Source organism: Rosa chinensis, chromosome 1 (assembly GCF_002994745.2).
Source record: "Rosa chinensis cultivar Old Blush chromosome 1, RchiOBHm-V2, whole genome shotgun sequence".
Lineage (NCBI taxonomy): Eukaryota > Viridiplantae > Streptophyta > Magnoliopsida > Rosales > Rosaceae > Rosa > Rosa chinensis.
The window spans coordinates 20164937-20180229 of NC_037088.1; the positions used below are offsets into that span (position 1 = coordinate 20164937).

At 37.0% G+C, this 15293-nt stretch overlaps 2 protein-coding genes and 1 pseudogene across 4 annotated transcripts; 1 reads left to right on the plus strand and 2 right to left on the minus strand.

Moving 5' to 3' along the window:
- The first annotated feature begins 5486 nt into the window (after window positions 1-5486).
- LOC112182114 (F-box/LRR-repeat protein At3g26922) lies at window positions 5487-8407 on the plus strand. 2 transcript variants are annotated; one of them, XM_024320565.2, is made up of 4 exons: window positions 5487-5705; window positions 5924-6775; window positions 6854-6997; window positions 7891-8407. In XM_024320565.2, exons 1-4 carry the CDS (start codon window positions 5682-5684, stop codon window positions 8212-8214), a joined length of 1344 nt encoding a protein of 447 aa, XP_024176333.1. In that variant the 5' UTR covers window positions 5487-5681; the 3' UTR covers window positions 8215-8407. The 2 variants fall into 2 exon arrangements, with proteins under 2 accessions (XP_024176333.1, XP_024176325.1); XM_024320557.2 differs by having other exon boundaries at window positions 5924-6997.
- A 499-nt stretch (window positions 8408-8906) lies between these two features.
- LOC112181501 (protein CHROMATIN REMODELING 35) lies at window positions 8907-10929 on the minus strand. 2 transcript variants are annotated; one of them, XR_002928902.2, is made up of 3 exons: window positions 10074-10929; window positions 9862-9981; window positions 8907-9039 (listed from the first exon to the last, which is right to left on the minus strand). XR_002928902.2 is itself a non-coding variant. In XM_024319852.2 (2 exons), the coding sequence occupies exons 1-2, from the start codon at window positions 10694-10696 to the stop codon at window positions 9978-9980; spliced, it is 627 nt and encodes a 208-aa protein (XP_024175620.1). In that variant the 5' UTR covers window positions 10697-10929; the 3' UTR covers window positions 9785-9977. The 2 variants fall into 2 exon arrangements, 1 of the variants encoding a protein (XP_024175620.1); XM_024319852.2 differs by lacking the exon at window positions 8907-9039 and having other exon boundaries at window positions 9785-9981.
- LOC112203369 lies at window positions 10751-15035 on the minus strand (annotated as a pseudogene).
- Between the last annotated feature and the right edge of the window lie 258 nt (window positions 15036-15293).

The window sequence follows — 15293 nt, forward strand, 5'->3', positions numbered from 1 at the left end:
TAAATCGAATCATTGGGTTTGAGTAAAGAATGAGAGGGGACATTCGAGATCCAGTCATCTTCCCGAATATTCACAGAGGTACCATTACCAATTCGACAAGAAAGTCCAGCTCTTAAGACAGGTCGGGCCTCCATTATACTTCTTCAAGAATATGAAGGTCTATCTCCCATGTCAGCATCAAGAAAATTTCCATGGGGGTAAGAAACAGCTTTAAACACTTGAGCAATCAAGTAGTCCGGATTAGAGAGAATTCTCCAGCCTTTTTTGGGAGCATAGCAAGATTATGTGCATATGGAAATTTAAAACCCATACCTCCTGCTTCATTGGGAAAACACATTCTCTCCCAGGATCTCCAATGGATTTTTCTTTTTTCATCTGTACTCCCCCAAAAGAATGGGGAACAAAGCTGCTACATGTCATCACAGAGTGATCGAGGTAACAAATAGCAGTTCATAACATAGTTAGGTAAAGTCTGAGTTACCACTTTAAGAAGCAATTCTTTACCTCCAGCACTAAGAAGCTTTGACCTCCAACTGATTAACTTCTTAGTGAGTCGTTCCTTCATAAATGCAAAGATTGCAGTTTTGTTATGACCTACATGAATAGGTAATCCCAAATACAACCCATGCTATTTAACACACTAAACACCCAAAATAGAAGCCAAGTGGTTCTTTGTTCGTAGACTGACATTACCACTGAACACAACACTAGATTTTTGCAAGTAATCATCTGACCAAAAGCTTTAGCATAGATAGACAAGATACCCTTAAAAGCTTGACATTCCCTTTCAGAGGTTTCACCAAAAAGTTAAATGCATAGATTTAAATGCATATTATTTTTATTTATTATAATTTTCTTGAGTAGATTTTAGGAATTTGAAATTCAAAATTTAAATATTTAAATTGAAAACAAAGTCCTGAAATTATGAGATTTTGATTTATTTCTTTTATTTTACCTTGACGAGCAAAATGGACAATAAAAAAAGTGGTTACACAGCAATTAAAATAAAAAAGTGGCCGGACAACAATGAAAATTGATGTAGCAAATTAGGTATTGATTAAAATACCTCCTTAACATAATGAATAACTTTGACCTGATTTATCATTTACTAACTTAAGATGGAGTGTCGGTGAGGTATGACATGTTAATAAGTTATAATTCTAACATTGTAAAGGTTATGTGTTCAATTCTCACCGACATATGTAAGGGTGGTGTGGACTAAGGCCTCGTTTGGTTCACAGAAAGAAAAATAATTCATTTGTCTTTCCTATGGGAAAGGAAATGAAATTAATGAAATTTCCCAACAACTTTCCATTCCGATGTTTGGTAATGTAAGGAAAGTTATCAAGAAAGTTGTTAAAAGTTTGCCAATAATATAATAAAATAATATGTTGTGAGTAATAAATGCAAGGAAAGAAGAGGGGAAAATGATTTGTTTGAGATGTGGAAGGAACCACTTTCCCCCTTATTTTTATTAGAAAATTACATAGTAGCATAAGACCAAAGATGTAAACACAGAAAACTCACCTTCAAATAGAGTTATACAAATAAGGACACGAGCCCAAGCCCAAAAACCAAATAAAATAGGCCTGACTCAGAATTTTATTGGAAATTGACCAAAATGTTCAATTTGATGAAAAATTTACATGCATGCCACTGAGTGAATCCAATACCCAACACCCAAAACCAAAACGCCAAAACCTAGAGCTCAAATTACTCAATCATGGTGGCCGTTAGCGAAGCTCTATAATCGGTAACAGTGATGGAGCCAACGCAATAGCGAAGGTCAAAATTGACATAGATTAGGGTTTTGAGTTTGAATCAGACCTGGTGAGGTTTGAGGTTGGTGGAAGCGCAGCGGAGTATCTCGACGAGTAGGACCACGAAGCCAAGGGTTTTGCCGGAGCAAGTGGCGGCGACGTCCTTGAAGCTGCATAGCAAGAGGATTGTGGCGGCTTGAATCGAAGGGCAAAATTTGAAGCAGCCTTCAGTTAGGGCTTGGAAAATAGAAGCAGTAGCAGCTAGCTCGAATCTGGCTTAAATTGAGGTCGATAAGGTAAGCCCTTACTCTTCTATCGCTCTTATTGTCTGTAATTTCGTATCATTAGCTTGTTCGTTGCAATTTCTTTTCTGTAAATTGCACTTTCTACTAGCCGAGGATAAACAATGTTCATCAATTCGTATATTGTGGTTTTTGTTGATTATGAATATATCCTGATCTTTATTGTTGATTGCTTCTGTTTCATGAAAAATCGTCGTCTGGTTTGTGCTGGAAAATACAGGAGTTTGAATAGATTATGTGTAGTAAGTAATGTAAGGGAGGAATAAAGAATACTTTTGAAACATTGGGTTCAAAAAGGTCCAGCAATTATTGCTTCTAGCATAGATTCTGAATTGTCTTATGTAGTAGAATCATTATAAGTTGATGTTTCAATTGTGGTGAAATGGTGAATCTCGTATCCAAATTTTGGTAACCCGAGATTCAATCGGAGGCTTCATGTAACTTTGGTGGGAACATAAATGTGGACAGTTTGGTCACGTATTCTACTAGGCTTTAGGAGTAAAGTTCTTATACAGAGGAGAAATTGTTAATTTCTGAAACTGTAGGATCAGGAAAGTCCTAACAGGGTCCAGTCATATTATGTTGGGATGTCCTTGGCATGGGGTAAAGAAAGCTCTCTCTTTTTCTATAGACGTTATTAACTTCTTATGCCTGCATGAGTTGTAAATCAGCAATTGTGGCAATGGTCACTTTTGAGCTAAGTTATAATTAATGATTGATGTAGTTAACTAACTAGATTTGCACTTTATGCTGCCTTGCAAATTTAGATAACCAGTATTGCCACATTATGTGTTGTACTGCTGTGTTCCTTCTATAAGTGGATGTTCCAACATAATTTAGAGAGATGTATAAATGAACTTATGTTCCTAGTTCAAATTATCTTGTTCTCTTCACCTCACAAGGATACAAGAATTACCGACTACATAGTTATTCATGTTCTTCTGTTTTAGGAAAGAAATGGATTGACTGACCTGAAAGAGAAGCGACTAGTTTCGAGGTGCAGAAACTATCGAAGAAACAGAGGAAGAAGGGTGATTAGATAACTACACAAACATATTAGTAGTGTATTTTTGGTGGACCAATCTTACAGGATATGTTATGTTAGTCATCTAATTTAGTATATATTTTCAGAGATCTATTAAATATTGAATGTACTTCCATGTGCTACTGCTACTGCTACTGTTGAATATGCTATTGCTACTGCTAGATATGCTACTGCTCAAATAGCCATATTGCATGATCTGCGGTTGTGGTGGCCAAGTTGATAAGGAAATGAAACATTTTCTTGTAAATTTTGAAAATCTTTAATTTGTCACAACAAAACAATGTCGTCTGCTAATGTTGAATATGCTACTGCATAAAACAATCATACATGACTGTTTATCCCTACAATACTCAATTCCTCATAACATAGAAACTTCTCAAGAGCTCAAAAAATTAATCTCAGGCACCTCTACAATATAAAATTGGAATGTAATGTCATGTGCTACTGCTACTATTGAATATGCTATTGCAGATTGAATGTAATGTCATGTGCTACTGCTACTGTTGAATATGCTACTGCTACTGGAGGGTAGTAATTTAAAGGATGCACGAGGACAGTAGCAAAACTGGATGAGCATGACTGCAGCGAGTGCAGTAGCAGGATTGGACGAGTGCAGTAGCAAGATTAGAAGATAACGAGTGCAGTAGCAGAACACGAGTACAAGTGCAGTAGCGGAATTGGACGAGTATGAGTGCAGTAGCAGGATTGGACTAGTGCAGTAGCAAGAAAGGCGGCAACAAGTGCAGTAGCAGAATATGAGGACAAGTGCAATAATAGAACTGGATGAGTATGAGTGCAGTAGCAGGATTGGACGAGTGCAGTAGCAGGACTGGATGAGTATGAGTGCAATAGCAGGATTAGACAAATGCACTAGTAAGATTGTAGTTTATTTCTGCTGTTTATTATTGTTATGTGCTACTGTGTTCAATTGAAGTTTCTTTGTGCAGTTTATTTTATGTGCTACTGTGTGCAGTTTCTTGTATTTGTGAAATTTATTTGAAGGTATGTGCTACTGTGTTAAAGTGAAGTTTGTTTCTGCAGTGCATTATTGCTATGTGCAACTGTGTTTATTTGAAGTTTATTTCTGCTGTTCATTATTGCTATGTGCTACTGTATCAGATTGGACGAGTACAGTAGCAGGAATAGGCGATGACGAGTGCAGTAGCAGAACACAAGTACAAGTGCAGTAGCAGAACACGAATACAAGTGCAGTAGCAGAACTGGACGAATATGAGTGCAGTAGCAGGATTAGGCGATGACGAGTGCAGTAGCAGGATTAGGCGATGACGAGTGCAACGAGTGCAGTAGCAAGATTAGGCAATGACAAGTGCAGTAGCAGAATTTGACAAGTATGAGTGCAGTAGCAGGATTAGGGGATGACAAGTGCAGTAGCAGGATTAGGCGATGACGAGTGCAGTAGCAGGATTAGGCGATGACGAGTGCAGTAGCAGAACACGAGTACAAGTGCAACGAGTGCAGTAGCAAGATTAGGCAATGACAAGTGCAGTAGCAGAACTTGACGAGTATGAGTGCAGTAGCAGGATTAGGGGATGACAAGTGCAGTAGCAGGATTAGGCGATGACGAGTGCAGTAGCAGAACACGAGTACAAGTGTTGTAGCAGGATTACGCGATGACGAGTGCATTACCGGAAGAGGGGATTTGTGTTGGGAAATGTACTAGTGAGACGAAGTTTAGAAAATTTTGGTACCTCAAAATTGTGGAAATTTCAATGGATATTTTGCTTAAATTAAAATTTAGAAAATTTGATGGAAGTTTTGATATATGTGGTAAATATTCGTATCTAAAACTAGTTTTGAAGATATTTTGGAAAGTTTAAAATATCGATAAAGCTAAGTTACGAAAAAAAGTAACATAAAAAAAAAGTAATATAAAGTGATTATTCTAAAAAATAAAAAAAAGTAACATAAAAGGAATTAGAAATAAATAAAAAAAGTCAAAAAAAGTAGTTAAGGGTAAAAAAGTAAATTAATTCATGACATGTGGCAAGTGGTGAGCAGATTGTCCTTATTTGTAATATTTAACCTTATAAAGGGATTAGAAGTCAAAAGAAGTAGATAAGGATAAAAAGGTAAATTAACTCATGACATGTGGCAAGTGGATAGCACATTGTCCTTATTTGTAAGATTTAGTCCTTATATGTTTAATTCAATCTTTAGATGATTTATTTGTTAAATCATCTTTTGTCAATAACTTATATGTAATTTGCTATATTTTTATTTCATTCAGAAAACGATTTCATTTCCTTTTCCATCTCAAACGCAAGAAAGGCCTAATGCTCCATTTCCGCGTAGCAGACGTGTCCTAAGGGTAAATAAATAAAAAGAGTTTCTTCTCAGTCTCTCTCCTTTCGTGGTTTGGTCATGTTTCACTCTTCTGTCTTCTTCTCCTGTTTTTCTTGGCCTTCTTGGAAAACCTTTCATAATTGCAGGAGTGATAACTTTTCAACCAAACAGATCTTACCCATTCATAATTAGAAAACCATTAAGTGTGTGCGGCGGGGATGTTCCAGTAGTTGGGAGATCTGAAGCTGAAAGGAAACTCCAACACCATCAATGGCTATGACGATGAGGAAAAGGGTACGTATAAAAGTTCTATCTTTTTCTTTCCCAAGTCTCATACTAGTATAAAGATTACTTTTTTTCCTTTTCTATCCTAGATTTCAAACTAATCTAATAAGAAATAATTGCATCTTGGATTCATCGTTATTTTGTTTTGCGTTTTGAAATATAAACTTGCGAGTTTAGGATGAAAAGGAGAAGACCTTACCTTGGTTTTGTTTGTTCTTATGTTTAAGCATAAACGTGGGTACAACGACATAGTGGATGAAATGGGTGGATTGCCAGATGAAATTCTTGTTAGTATATTGTCTCTGTTGCCGTTAAAGGAAGCAGCAGCTACTAGTATCCTTTCTAGGCGATGGCGGCATCTTTGGACATCTACCTCGACTCTCACCTTTGATTCTGATATTATGTTGTATTTTGACCCAACCAAAAGTTTCAAGTCAGAAACCTCCAAGTACATCAATTGGGTGGACAGTGTGATGGAACAACATAGAGTCCCGAACATTGAACACCTCAAGATCTCGTTTGATCTAGATGAAAGTCGTGCAGTTTGCATTAACAAGTGGATTCAAATTGCATTGAAGAAACGAGTTCAGATTCTTGAGTTGGACTTGTTAGAATGGGGTTGCTTTTTTCAACAGGATAGGCAGTGTTATAAACTTCCCCGTCGACTTTTACACTCTAATCGTGATTACATTGGCTCCCTCAAAGTCCTTGACTTCAAATCTGTTGCTGTGGATGGAAAAATTCTTGAATACCTGCTTTCTAGCTGTCCGCTCCTTGAACGATTATCAGTTTATGACTCCCAAAAGTTGGTTAAGCTACGAGTTGTGGGTCTGTCAATTGCATTGAAGTATTTATCAATTGAACGATGTTACAAAATCAAAAGCATTGAGATTTGTGATGCCCCGAAGCTTGTTTCACTGATTTATCATGGAGAAAGTGGAGGAGAAAACTTAAACTCGTTTCTGATTAGGAATGTCCCGCTTCTAGTGGAAGTATCCATTCTTGCAGAATGGATGGAGAGTTTCTTCAAGGCCGGTTGTCTTTCTCAATTGGAGATTCTCAGACTGTACCCTTCAATGGTTGGTATATGTAATAAGTCTGTTGGTTTTCTTTCGTTTTGTTGGAATTTGTTAGTCCCTTACTCCTTTTGTTTTCAGCGATATGAGAAGTACCTTCAATTTCCTCCATTAGCAAATCTCAAGTACTTGGAATTAAGAGTTATAGCACATGATCAGTGCAGTCTTCTTCAGTTAACTTCTGTAATGAAGGCATGCCCTTACTTGCACAGATTTGTGTTGCAGGTAGATTTACTCGGTACATTACCTAGGAAAATTGGAATTTGTTTGTGCACTTTCAGTGGTTTCCTTCATGATACTATCTTGTCCATCAAGTTAATACTAATCATTTTTCCATCATTGATATGCATGAAGTTTCTCATTTTAACTAGTTTATTTTCTGGCATGATATATAACATCTTTTAGATCATGGCTAAAAAAGAAAACTGTGAAACTCTATGTCAAGAGAAACCTATGCTGACTTTATGGGAAGGTTCATTCACCCAAGTGCCCCAACTGGAATTGTTTGACTTTTTTTATTTTTTATTTTTTATATATGTATATATAACATTTTTCCAGTTCACTCAAAATGTGCTGGGTCAGCCTCACCTTTATCTTTGAATCTGCAAATTCACCGATTGGTTTAGTTGTTTTACGTCAAGTTTTCTGACCTCACTTTCTTTACTAAATGCTTCAAAAATTATTGGCTAACGCAACACGTTGAAAAGAGATGGCTTAAGCAATTATATATACTTGGACCTTTCCTGTTGGAATAATCTTCTATTTAGAAGGTTAATGGACTTTGTGGATCCTAATAGTAGTTTGGGAGTTGTGACCTTTATTCCAATTCTGTTACTAATAAACCAAATGATAGTTTGTTATACACACACATTTGAAAATAATGACTTTAGTGGATTGATTGGTTAGGTGTTTTATGGGCTACGGTGTGTTTATTGTGCTTCTCATATCTCTAATCCTAAATTTTTTCAATCACTGATTAACTGATATATGAATCTATATTGTTCATCTGCTTGGTGATTTGTTCACCTAATGTTAAATCACTTGACGTGATTTGTTCACTTAATTTGAACAGTACTGATGCAAAAGATACTAATGCTATTTCATATCTCCTTGGGTAGTTGAGACACTTTACACCGGCCTTTGGAGGAAGTTTGATAAAGATGAATGCTTCCAAATCCCCCCACTATTACCTCAAGGTAGTGGAAATAGCAGGGTATCGTGGTCAGACAAGTGATTATGAATATGTAAAGTACTTCATAGAGAATGCGGTTGAGCTGGAGAAACTTATTATCAATCCTGTTAAGTGGACTCCATATGTAGCTGACAGAAACAGAATCCCTAAGAGTATTAGTGAAGTCAAGATGGAAGACGAGGCAAGAGCTCATGCGAGGCAACACGTTAGAGAAAAAGTTCCTTCAAATATAGAATTTGTATGCATCTAACAAGTAGGAAGTGCATGCTTTATATTAAACCCTTGAAATTGTATTCAAAGTTGGAACCTATTGGTAATATTGAATATTAAGGTTTGTTAAAAAATAAGCTGAAATTGAGGTTCAAGGAATAAGAAATGGACTGGAATGAAGTGGGCGTTGCTGTTTCTGAAATTTGATCATGGCGGTGTCCGCTGTTGGTGTCTCTTCCCTTAACAAATTCACAGTAAAATTGTTTCATGTTTACTATTGGGGATACATTATTTGTTTACTCAAGCACTGTTTGAATGTGTGTCATTTGTTTGGTTTCTAAAGCGGACTGTTGCAAAGTGTGATTTGTGGAGACATTTTTCCGAGGAAAATGGATTTGAAATTGTCTTACTGTCTCAGGCTCCACACTGGGTTTAGGTCTTCATTTGTTCTAATTATGCAAACTTTGAATTGCAAGATTGTTGCTTATCAATCGAGTTCTCTCACAGGGCATAGAAGGGATATAACACGTAAAAACAGAGAATAGTTGATCAATACCAAAGAAGAGATCGAGGGGTTCTTGTTACATATGAAGTTACTGAAAAACCAAATTCTGAATCATGATAAGTGTGACCTGGTAAACAAACTACAGAAGACATCTAAGAAATCAGAAATGTGATGGGAGAGGAAACAAACGACAGATGCCTACTACTGGTAGTCTGTAGTAAAGGTCAATGACTTGATGCCACACTATTCCTCCCAATGTGGTGGTGCCAACTCCTTCACACCTCATTGATACCTACTTCTTCAATGTCAATCCCCTCTATAATGCGGTCCCACCACTCCATCAGCCACAACCATTTTCATCTGCTTGCAGAAAGCAGAAACCAATATGAGTAACCATTATAAATTAACCGATCCATCAAACAAATTTAATTTGGTTTGTATCAGGAGGTTGCCAGTTAACATGAAAGTACTTAGTAGTCTTTGGAATGTATAGAAGGATTAGCTTCGTTATAATTAGATCCCATCAAGACAGCCCAAATAAAGTTTTTGCTGGGGAGGGATCTAAATGTAGAAAAACTACTAGATTTCTGGTATGCCGAATAGACCAAGCAATGAGAAGAATTCTTGCAAGAGTCTGAAGAATGAGCTGCAGAGCTAATATGCTATAACCAAGCAATAAAGCTATTATTACAATGAACAGGGGAATGTATATGAGGAGAGAGTGACCAAACCTGTTGAGAAAAAGAGCAGTGTATAAAGAAGTGATCCAAAGTTACTGTATCATGGTTACAAAAAGGACAAAAAGGGGCAATATTATCGTTATAAGTAGATAATTTTATATTCAGACAAAAAAAAAGTAGATAATTTATCCCTACTACATGATGTGGCATTCATGTGGCAGTCTACTTCACAAATTCAGGCAAATATACAAAAGTAGCTGAAAACAAAATCCATTTTCAGTATGATTATATAAAAATGCATGACTCCTCTATTTCATATATTTCATACTGCATACACCATCTTATGAAAACAGGAAATCATACAACAGACAGTAATTTGAATAAACAGCATGATCATACCAAACACTACCCATACCCTGCCTCTCCTTAAAATTGTTTACATGTCAGAGTTCATTGTATTACATTAGATACTTCTTAGACAACTCTGAAGAGTAAACGTAACCTGCCCGTACTAAGATATATTCATTCCCATACTGATTAAAGTTAACAGCTGCATGTTTAAAACCAATTGTGACGTCTCTCCCTTTCTGTACCTCAGCCTTATGATGACGGCAAGACCTACCTGGAATTATAGTGAAAACGGTCAGGACATAATTCAGAAAGAATTTGGTGCTGATACAAAATGAAAATAAAATCAGTGACAAGAAGACTTAACTTCTATAGAGAAACTTTACATCTTCTCCTAACACTGGACATTCAAGGAACAGATCAGCACAATCTTTCACATCAACAGTATCCACTCCAAAATCCCGATAACCACAATATTCATTCCATTCAAACCACAGCTTGGCAATTAATTCCTTTTGCAAGAAAGTTTTATGATCTTCCTCTTCAGGGCTATCACCAGCTACCAATCTATATACAAAGACTTTCCTCTTTTGACCAGGACTAAATGCACGGCCAATTGCTTGTCGGGTCACTGAGGGATTAAGATGGACATCCAAAACTATGACGCGCAAAGCCCCTACAAGAGATATACCCTCTCTGCATGCCTTGATTGAGCCGAAGAGGACCTTAGCATCAGGTGAATTGTTAAACCCCTTCATGGACCATACCTGATTCCCAGACTTTGATCCACCTGTGATCACAAATATTTCTCTTCCAGAAGTCCAACCCTTCGTTTTGACTGTTAATCTCTCTAAAAATTTCAAAGGTGCAAGGTACGGACTGAAAAACAAAAGTTTCTCACCCAATGACTCACATAAGCTCAGCATATTTAGAAAGAATTTTGCCTTGGTTCCTTCTTGTAAATCTGTTGTGTCCACCAATTCATCCATTTTTCATTCGTATCAGTGGGTTTCCATTCCTTAGAGATGGAGTACAAATTTGGTTGCTTGAACTTCTTTACAAACTTCTTCATTTCCTTTGCTAGTTTCTGCTTCTGCCAACAAGGCCTGGAAGCTCATCTAGGGAATCTCCTTTATAGTAATGAAGGACCTTGTTGGTCATCTCACACAAGTCATGTATGACAGTCACCTTCCTTCTAAAATCCTTATCCTTTTGGAGAGTATCCTCCACTAGATCATGGAAGCTATCACCACCAGCTTTGAACTGCTTCCTTGCACCTGGTATAAGTACTCTACTCATCATGCGCTTGATGATGGGTCGGGAAGTATTTGATCTTAGAAACTTGGGACAAACCAGATTCACTTCTTTACGTGATTTTGATAAATGGTTCCAGAAAGTGAGACTTTCCTAGGCGTCTGTAATTTTTGCGATGGATTGGAATACATCAGTGCTTTCATTCCTTGGAGTGTGCCCTTCGTCCATAATAAGAATTGAAGGTACATTAAGCAGTATCTCCTGGCAAAATGTTGATTCTGGCTAGTTTCTCAATCACAAACAATAGAGGTGAACTGTTTGTACCCTAAGAAGAGGATACTCTTCTGATCGACCCACTTCTTCAAAACCTCCAGCTGCTGTGATCGATTGTCTGCCTTGTGGACTTGAACAAATCAAATAGTGGAATATCCTCCACTTGCCAATATTTAAACTCCTTTTTCCATGTATCCAAGATTCCTTTGGGTGGAACAACCAGTAGTCTAGCATTTGGGTCTCAGCGAGGTAACTTTGCATGAAACTGATTATCATGAATGTTTTCCCTGATCCTGGGGCATGGGCCAAGATGCAACCGCGAGGGTTATCACCGACCGAGTTGCTAACAAGAAAATTGAAACCCTCCACTTGATGAGGTTTCATTTGCTTCATATGTCTTGGGTGTCAGATATTTCAGGTACTATCAAACCATCCTCTGAAAGTTTAACACCTCCCACCTCAGTCAAATCTCTGTCTTTGGCATTCCGAGAATCAGGCATACAAGTTCTTGTACTCTTTTTGACCTGAACTAGTAGAGGAAAGATATAACAAGATGTGACTTGATTTCCAGAGGAGGGCATATAACCATAAGGGCATCAGATATCTTGTCAGCCGGTTTAAGCAGATCCATGTATTGGTTGACTTTGATTACACAACAAGGCAAACGTAAAAACTAGAATTGAGTGCATTAATAGAAACTTTATGAAGGCTGGTAAGCCAATAACAAAATTTTTAGTCAAGAGAAGATAGCACCACAAATAAAAGAAATCAAGACTGAAAATCAGCCAAGTTTCGGAAAGTCTTGGGGGGTCAAAGCCTTGAACCAATTTGATAGTCCAGTCTTGCAATCATCTCATAGTCTAAAACTCTAAGTGACTAAATGCAATGATTCTCTCAATTTCACTCAGCTGGCTTATGGTGGTTTAATTACAATCAATGTCAAACATTGTCAAATCCTATGAGCACACGGCCCTCAGTAATACATGTTAGGTGTATCCATTAAACATTCTATATTGGTCCTCAGGAGTAGTGAGATGCCACACCTTGTTTTCTTTTTTCAAAAAATAAAATTAAAAACAGAAAAATAGTCTTATGTGAAATCCAGGTGATAATTTTGAAAAACAAAAATAGTGGAGCTGCTCTATAGGATACCCAGTTCACTAATTAGTAGAAGGGAGCGCTCACACCCCGATTAGATTGGGGTCAGGATAAATTTTCATCCACCCCAACCTTCTCGACTTGAATTTTTATTTACGCAAAACTGACTGACATTGGTTTTATGACCAAACCAAACCAATCAAAAAATGATTGATCCGAGTTGAGTACATGTGCAGTTGAGCTTAATACCAAAAACATGACTCTGGGCCTCCCACAGAAGCAGGCAAGCCCTTTCAAGAGTAATGTACCACTTAGCTTAGGGCCATTCAAAAGAATACCAAATCACAATTTCATTAATGGATTCACCCAGAAAACAACATAACTCAACTTTGGTCTGGGTTCAGATCCAAAGCTAATAAATCCAAAACCAAACACATGCATGTTATATTTTAAACAGTGAAACAGACCTGACTCATTTGAATTGGCAAAAGAGACAAGAACATGATCAAATTTGGTCAGATCCTTTGGGTGCACAGGGTCCCTGAAACCTATATCAATAGTCTCTTGCTGAGGAGAGACATTTTATGCACTTGATATGATAATCATAAAGGTTAAATTTAATGTGAAAAATCCTAAATCCAGACCAATTCACATTTGTATTATGAGGACATTCGACTAGAGGAATGGATTCTAAGGAAAGGGTATCACGATGAACTGAAGCTTCACATGGCCCAACACTAATTTTAGCTATCAGTAACTCATCATGATTTTTATATTATAAATACTGAAGTTTTACCTGAACTAGTTCAGAACTTAATTTCTCTAGGGCCTAGCTAATCAAATTCAAATCCAAAACCACCATTGATTCAAGTTCAATCCCTTTCGTCCAAGAAATATATTAAATCAAGTCTGGTTTAGGTTTGTTTGTGTTGAAAGTTAACAAAACCAAAACCAAAAAAACATGCATGTTATGTTTTAACCAATCAAACAAATTTGGCCCATTTAAAATTGGCAAAAGGAACAAGAGTAGATCAGTTTGGATCAGAGCCTTGGGTTGGACAGGGCCATTAAATACCCACCTTTCTAAATAGGTTCTTGCCAAGGAGAGTTACATTTTATGCACTCCATATGATAATAATTAGGATTACGATTAATGGAAAATCCTAAATACAGACCAATTCCCATTTTTTTATCACACAAACATTTGACTAGTAAAAAAGAAAGAAAAAGAAACTGACTAGAGGAATAGCTTGTACGGAAAGGGAGTATGGAGATGAACTGAAGCTTCAAATGGCCCAACAAAATATAGCTATCACTAACTCTATATGTTTTTTATATATACAGTGAGCTTTAACCTGACCTAGCACAAAACTTGGTTTCCCTATAGCTTAGCTAATTAAACTAATATCAAACCACTGCTGATTCAAGGGTCAAACTCTTAAATTTAGTTCTAGAATGTAAGAACAGATTACCATTTTACCTGCAGGCCAATGAATGTTAAAAATACACTGAACTGCATTTAGATATAATTTTTCTCAACAAGCACTCCAACAAGCTGATAATAGTAAAATGATTATATTATAGATAAGATCAGATATGCAAGAAGAAGCCATACCTTGTTATATTGAAACTCGAACATCATATCAATTCCTCTTTCAATAACCCCACAGATGCAGCAAACATATCCAAGATCGTCCTTTAAGAGAAAAGAACGCTCACAGTCACAGTCCTCCCCACCTTCACTTGTCTTTTGTTCAGACGAAGGATCTACGGCAACATCCTATCAGAGCAGCAGACATTCAAAATAAAGTAATAGTGTAATAATATGAATTGAACATCAGATAATGATCAAACATGTTAGCCCAAGAACTTCAAAACCTTACTCCAGCTTATACCAATCATTTGAGATCAAGACAGGCTTATGATAAAGATTGATATAAACAATACCTTCAAAGATTCTAATGCCATTGATATTTCCATCCATGCATCTCCCAAGTCATCATCTTCTTCAGTACTTTCGTCATCTTCTACACCCAGATAAACACCTGCATCTTTATTGTTTTCACTTTTAGCAGAAGGACTAGCTTCTCCTACTGAAACTTTGTTCTCATCACAGTTCCTCACCTGAACAGCGTTACTCTAACCAATCATTTGGCAGATATGAAAAAAGGGAACATCATAACTACATATTAGAAGCAAAATTGCCCTTATCTTGATCACATAAGACATGGAGGTCAAACATACCCTGAAGTCCTTCCTGAACACTTGTTCAGATGGTTGTATCATAAAAACCTCCTGGAAAGAGTAAGAAGGCCTTTGATCTTCACTATGTTCCTCATCTGAATCAATAATCACAATAGGCAATGATGCTGCTGGAGCATTATTATCAAGAAGATCATTGTCCAAATCAATGACATTATTTTGTGCCAGAGACGTAGCTTGTTGACATGCAAATTTAGAAACCAATCGACTCTGTCTTTTTCCCTCTTCCATGTATACCGTTGATAGTGGTGGGAATTTTGCAAACAAAGGGTGTAGTATTTGTTGTGTCCAAGAAAGAAATTCCTTCATGTCCTTGTCAACACTTCCATATCCACCATTGTCATCTAATCTCTCCGGCAAGTTCAGTATGGCAAATGGGTCACTGTAATCAACAACTGCAGAGGTAGAACCCGATCTCTTCTGTGCAGCTTCGTTTCGCATACTTTCAGAGTTGACAGATCTATCCCAAAAATTTCTATCAGAAGATAATTTCGGCCTCTAACGCCTCTTGGAATACGAATCTGATCTCAGTCGGTAACATAAAAATAAAGAGAATTTTAGGTACAAGTGTAGGAATAAGAAAATCAGTACTCCAATTCAGAAACCCATAAATTCTATAAACCATGGAGTAAGTTTATCAAATAACAACCAGAACAGGAAAGACAGCAAACTCTTATCAAAACATCAACCATTCCTTTT

Coding starts and splice junctions, on each gene's coding strand:
- LOC112181501 (XM_024319852.2), bottom strand. CDS start 10,696: ATGGATGAATTGGTGGACACAACAGATTTACAAGAAGGAACCAAGGCA.
- LOC112182114 (XM_024320557.2), top strand. CDS start 5,682: ATGGCTATGACGATGAGGAAAAGG. Junction 5,706..5,923: donor CTATGACGATGAGGAAAAGG/GTACGTATAAAA, acceptor CTTATGTTTAAG/CATAAACGTGGGTACAACGA. Junction 6,998..7,890: donor TGCACAGATTTGTGTTGCAG/GTAGATTTACTC, acceptor CTCCTTGGGTAG/TTGAGACACTTTACACCGGC.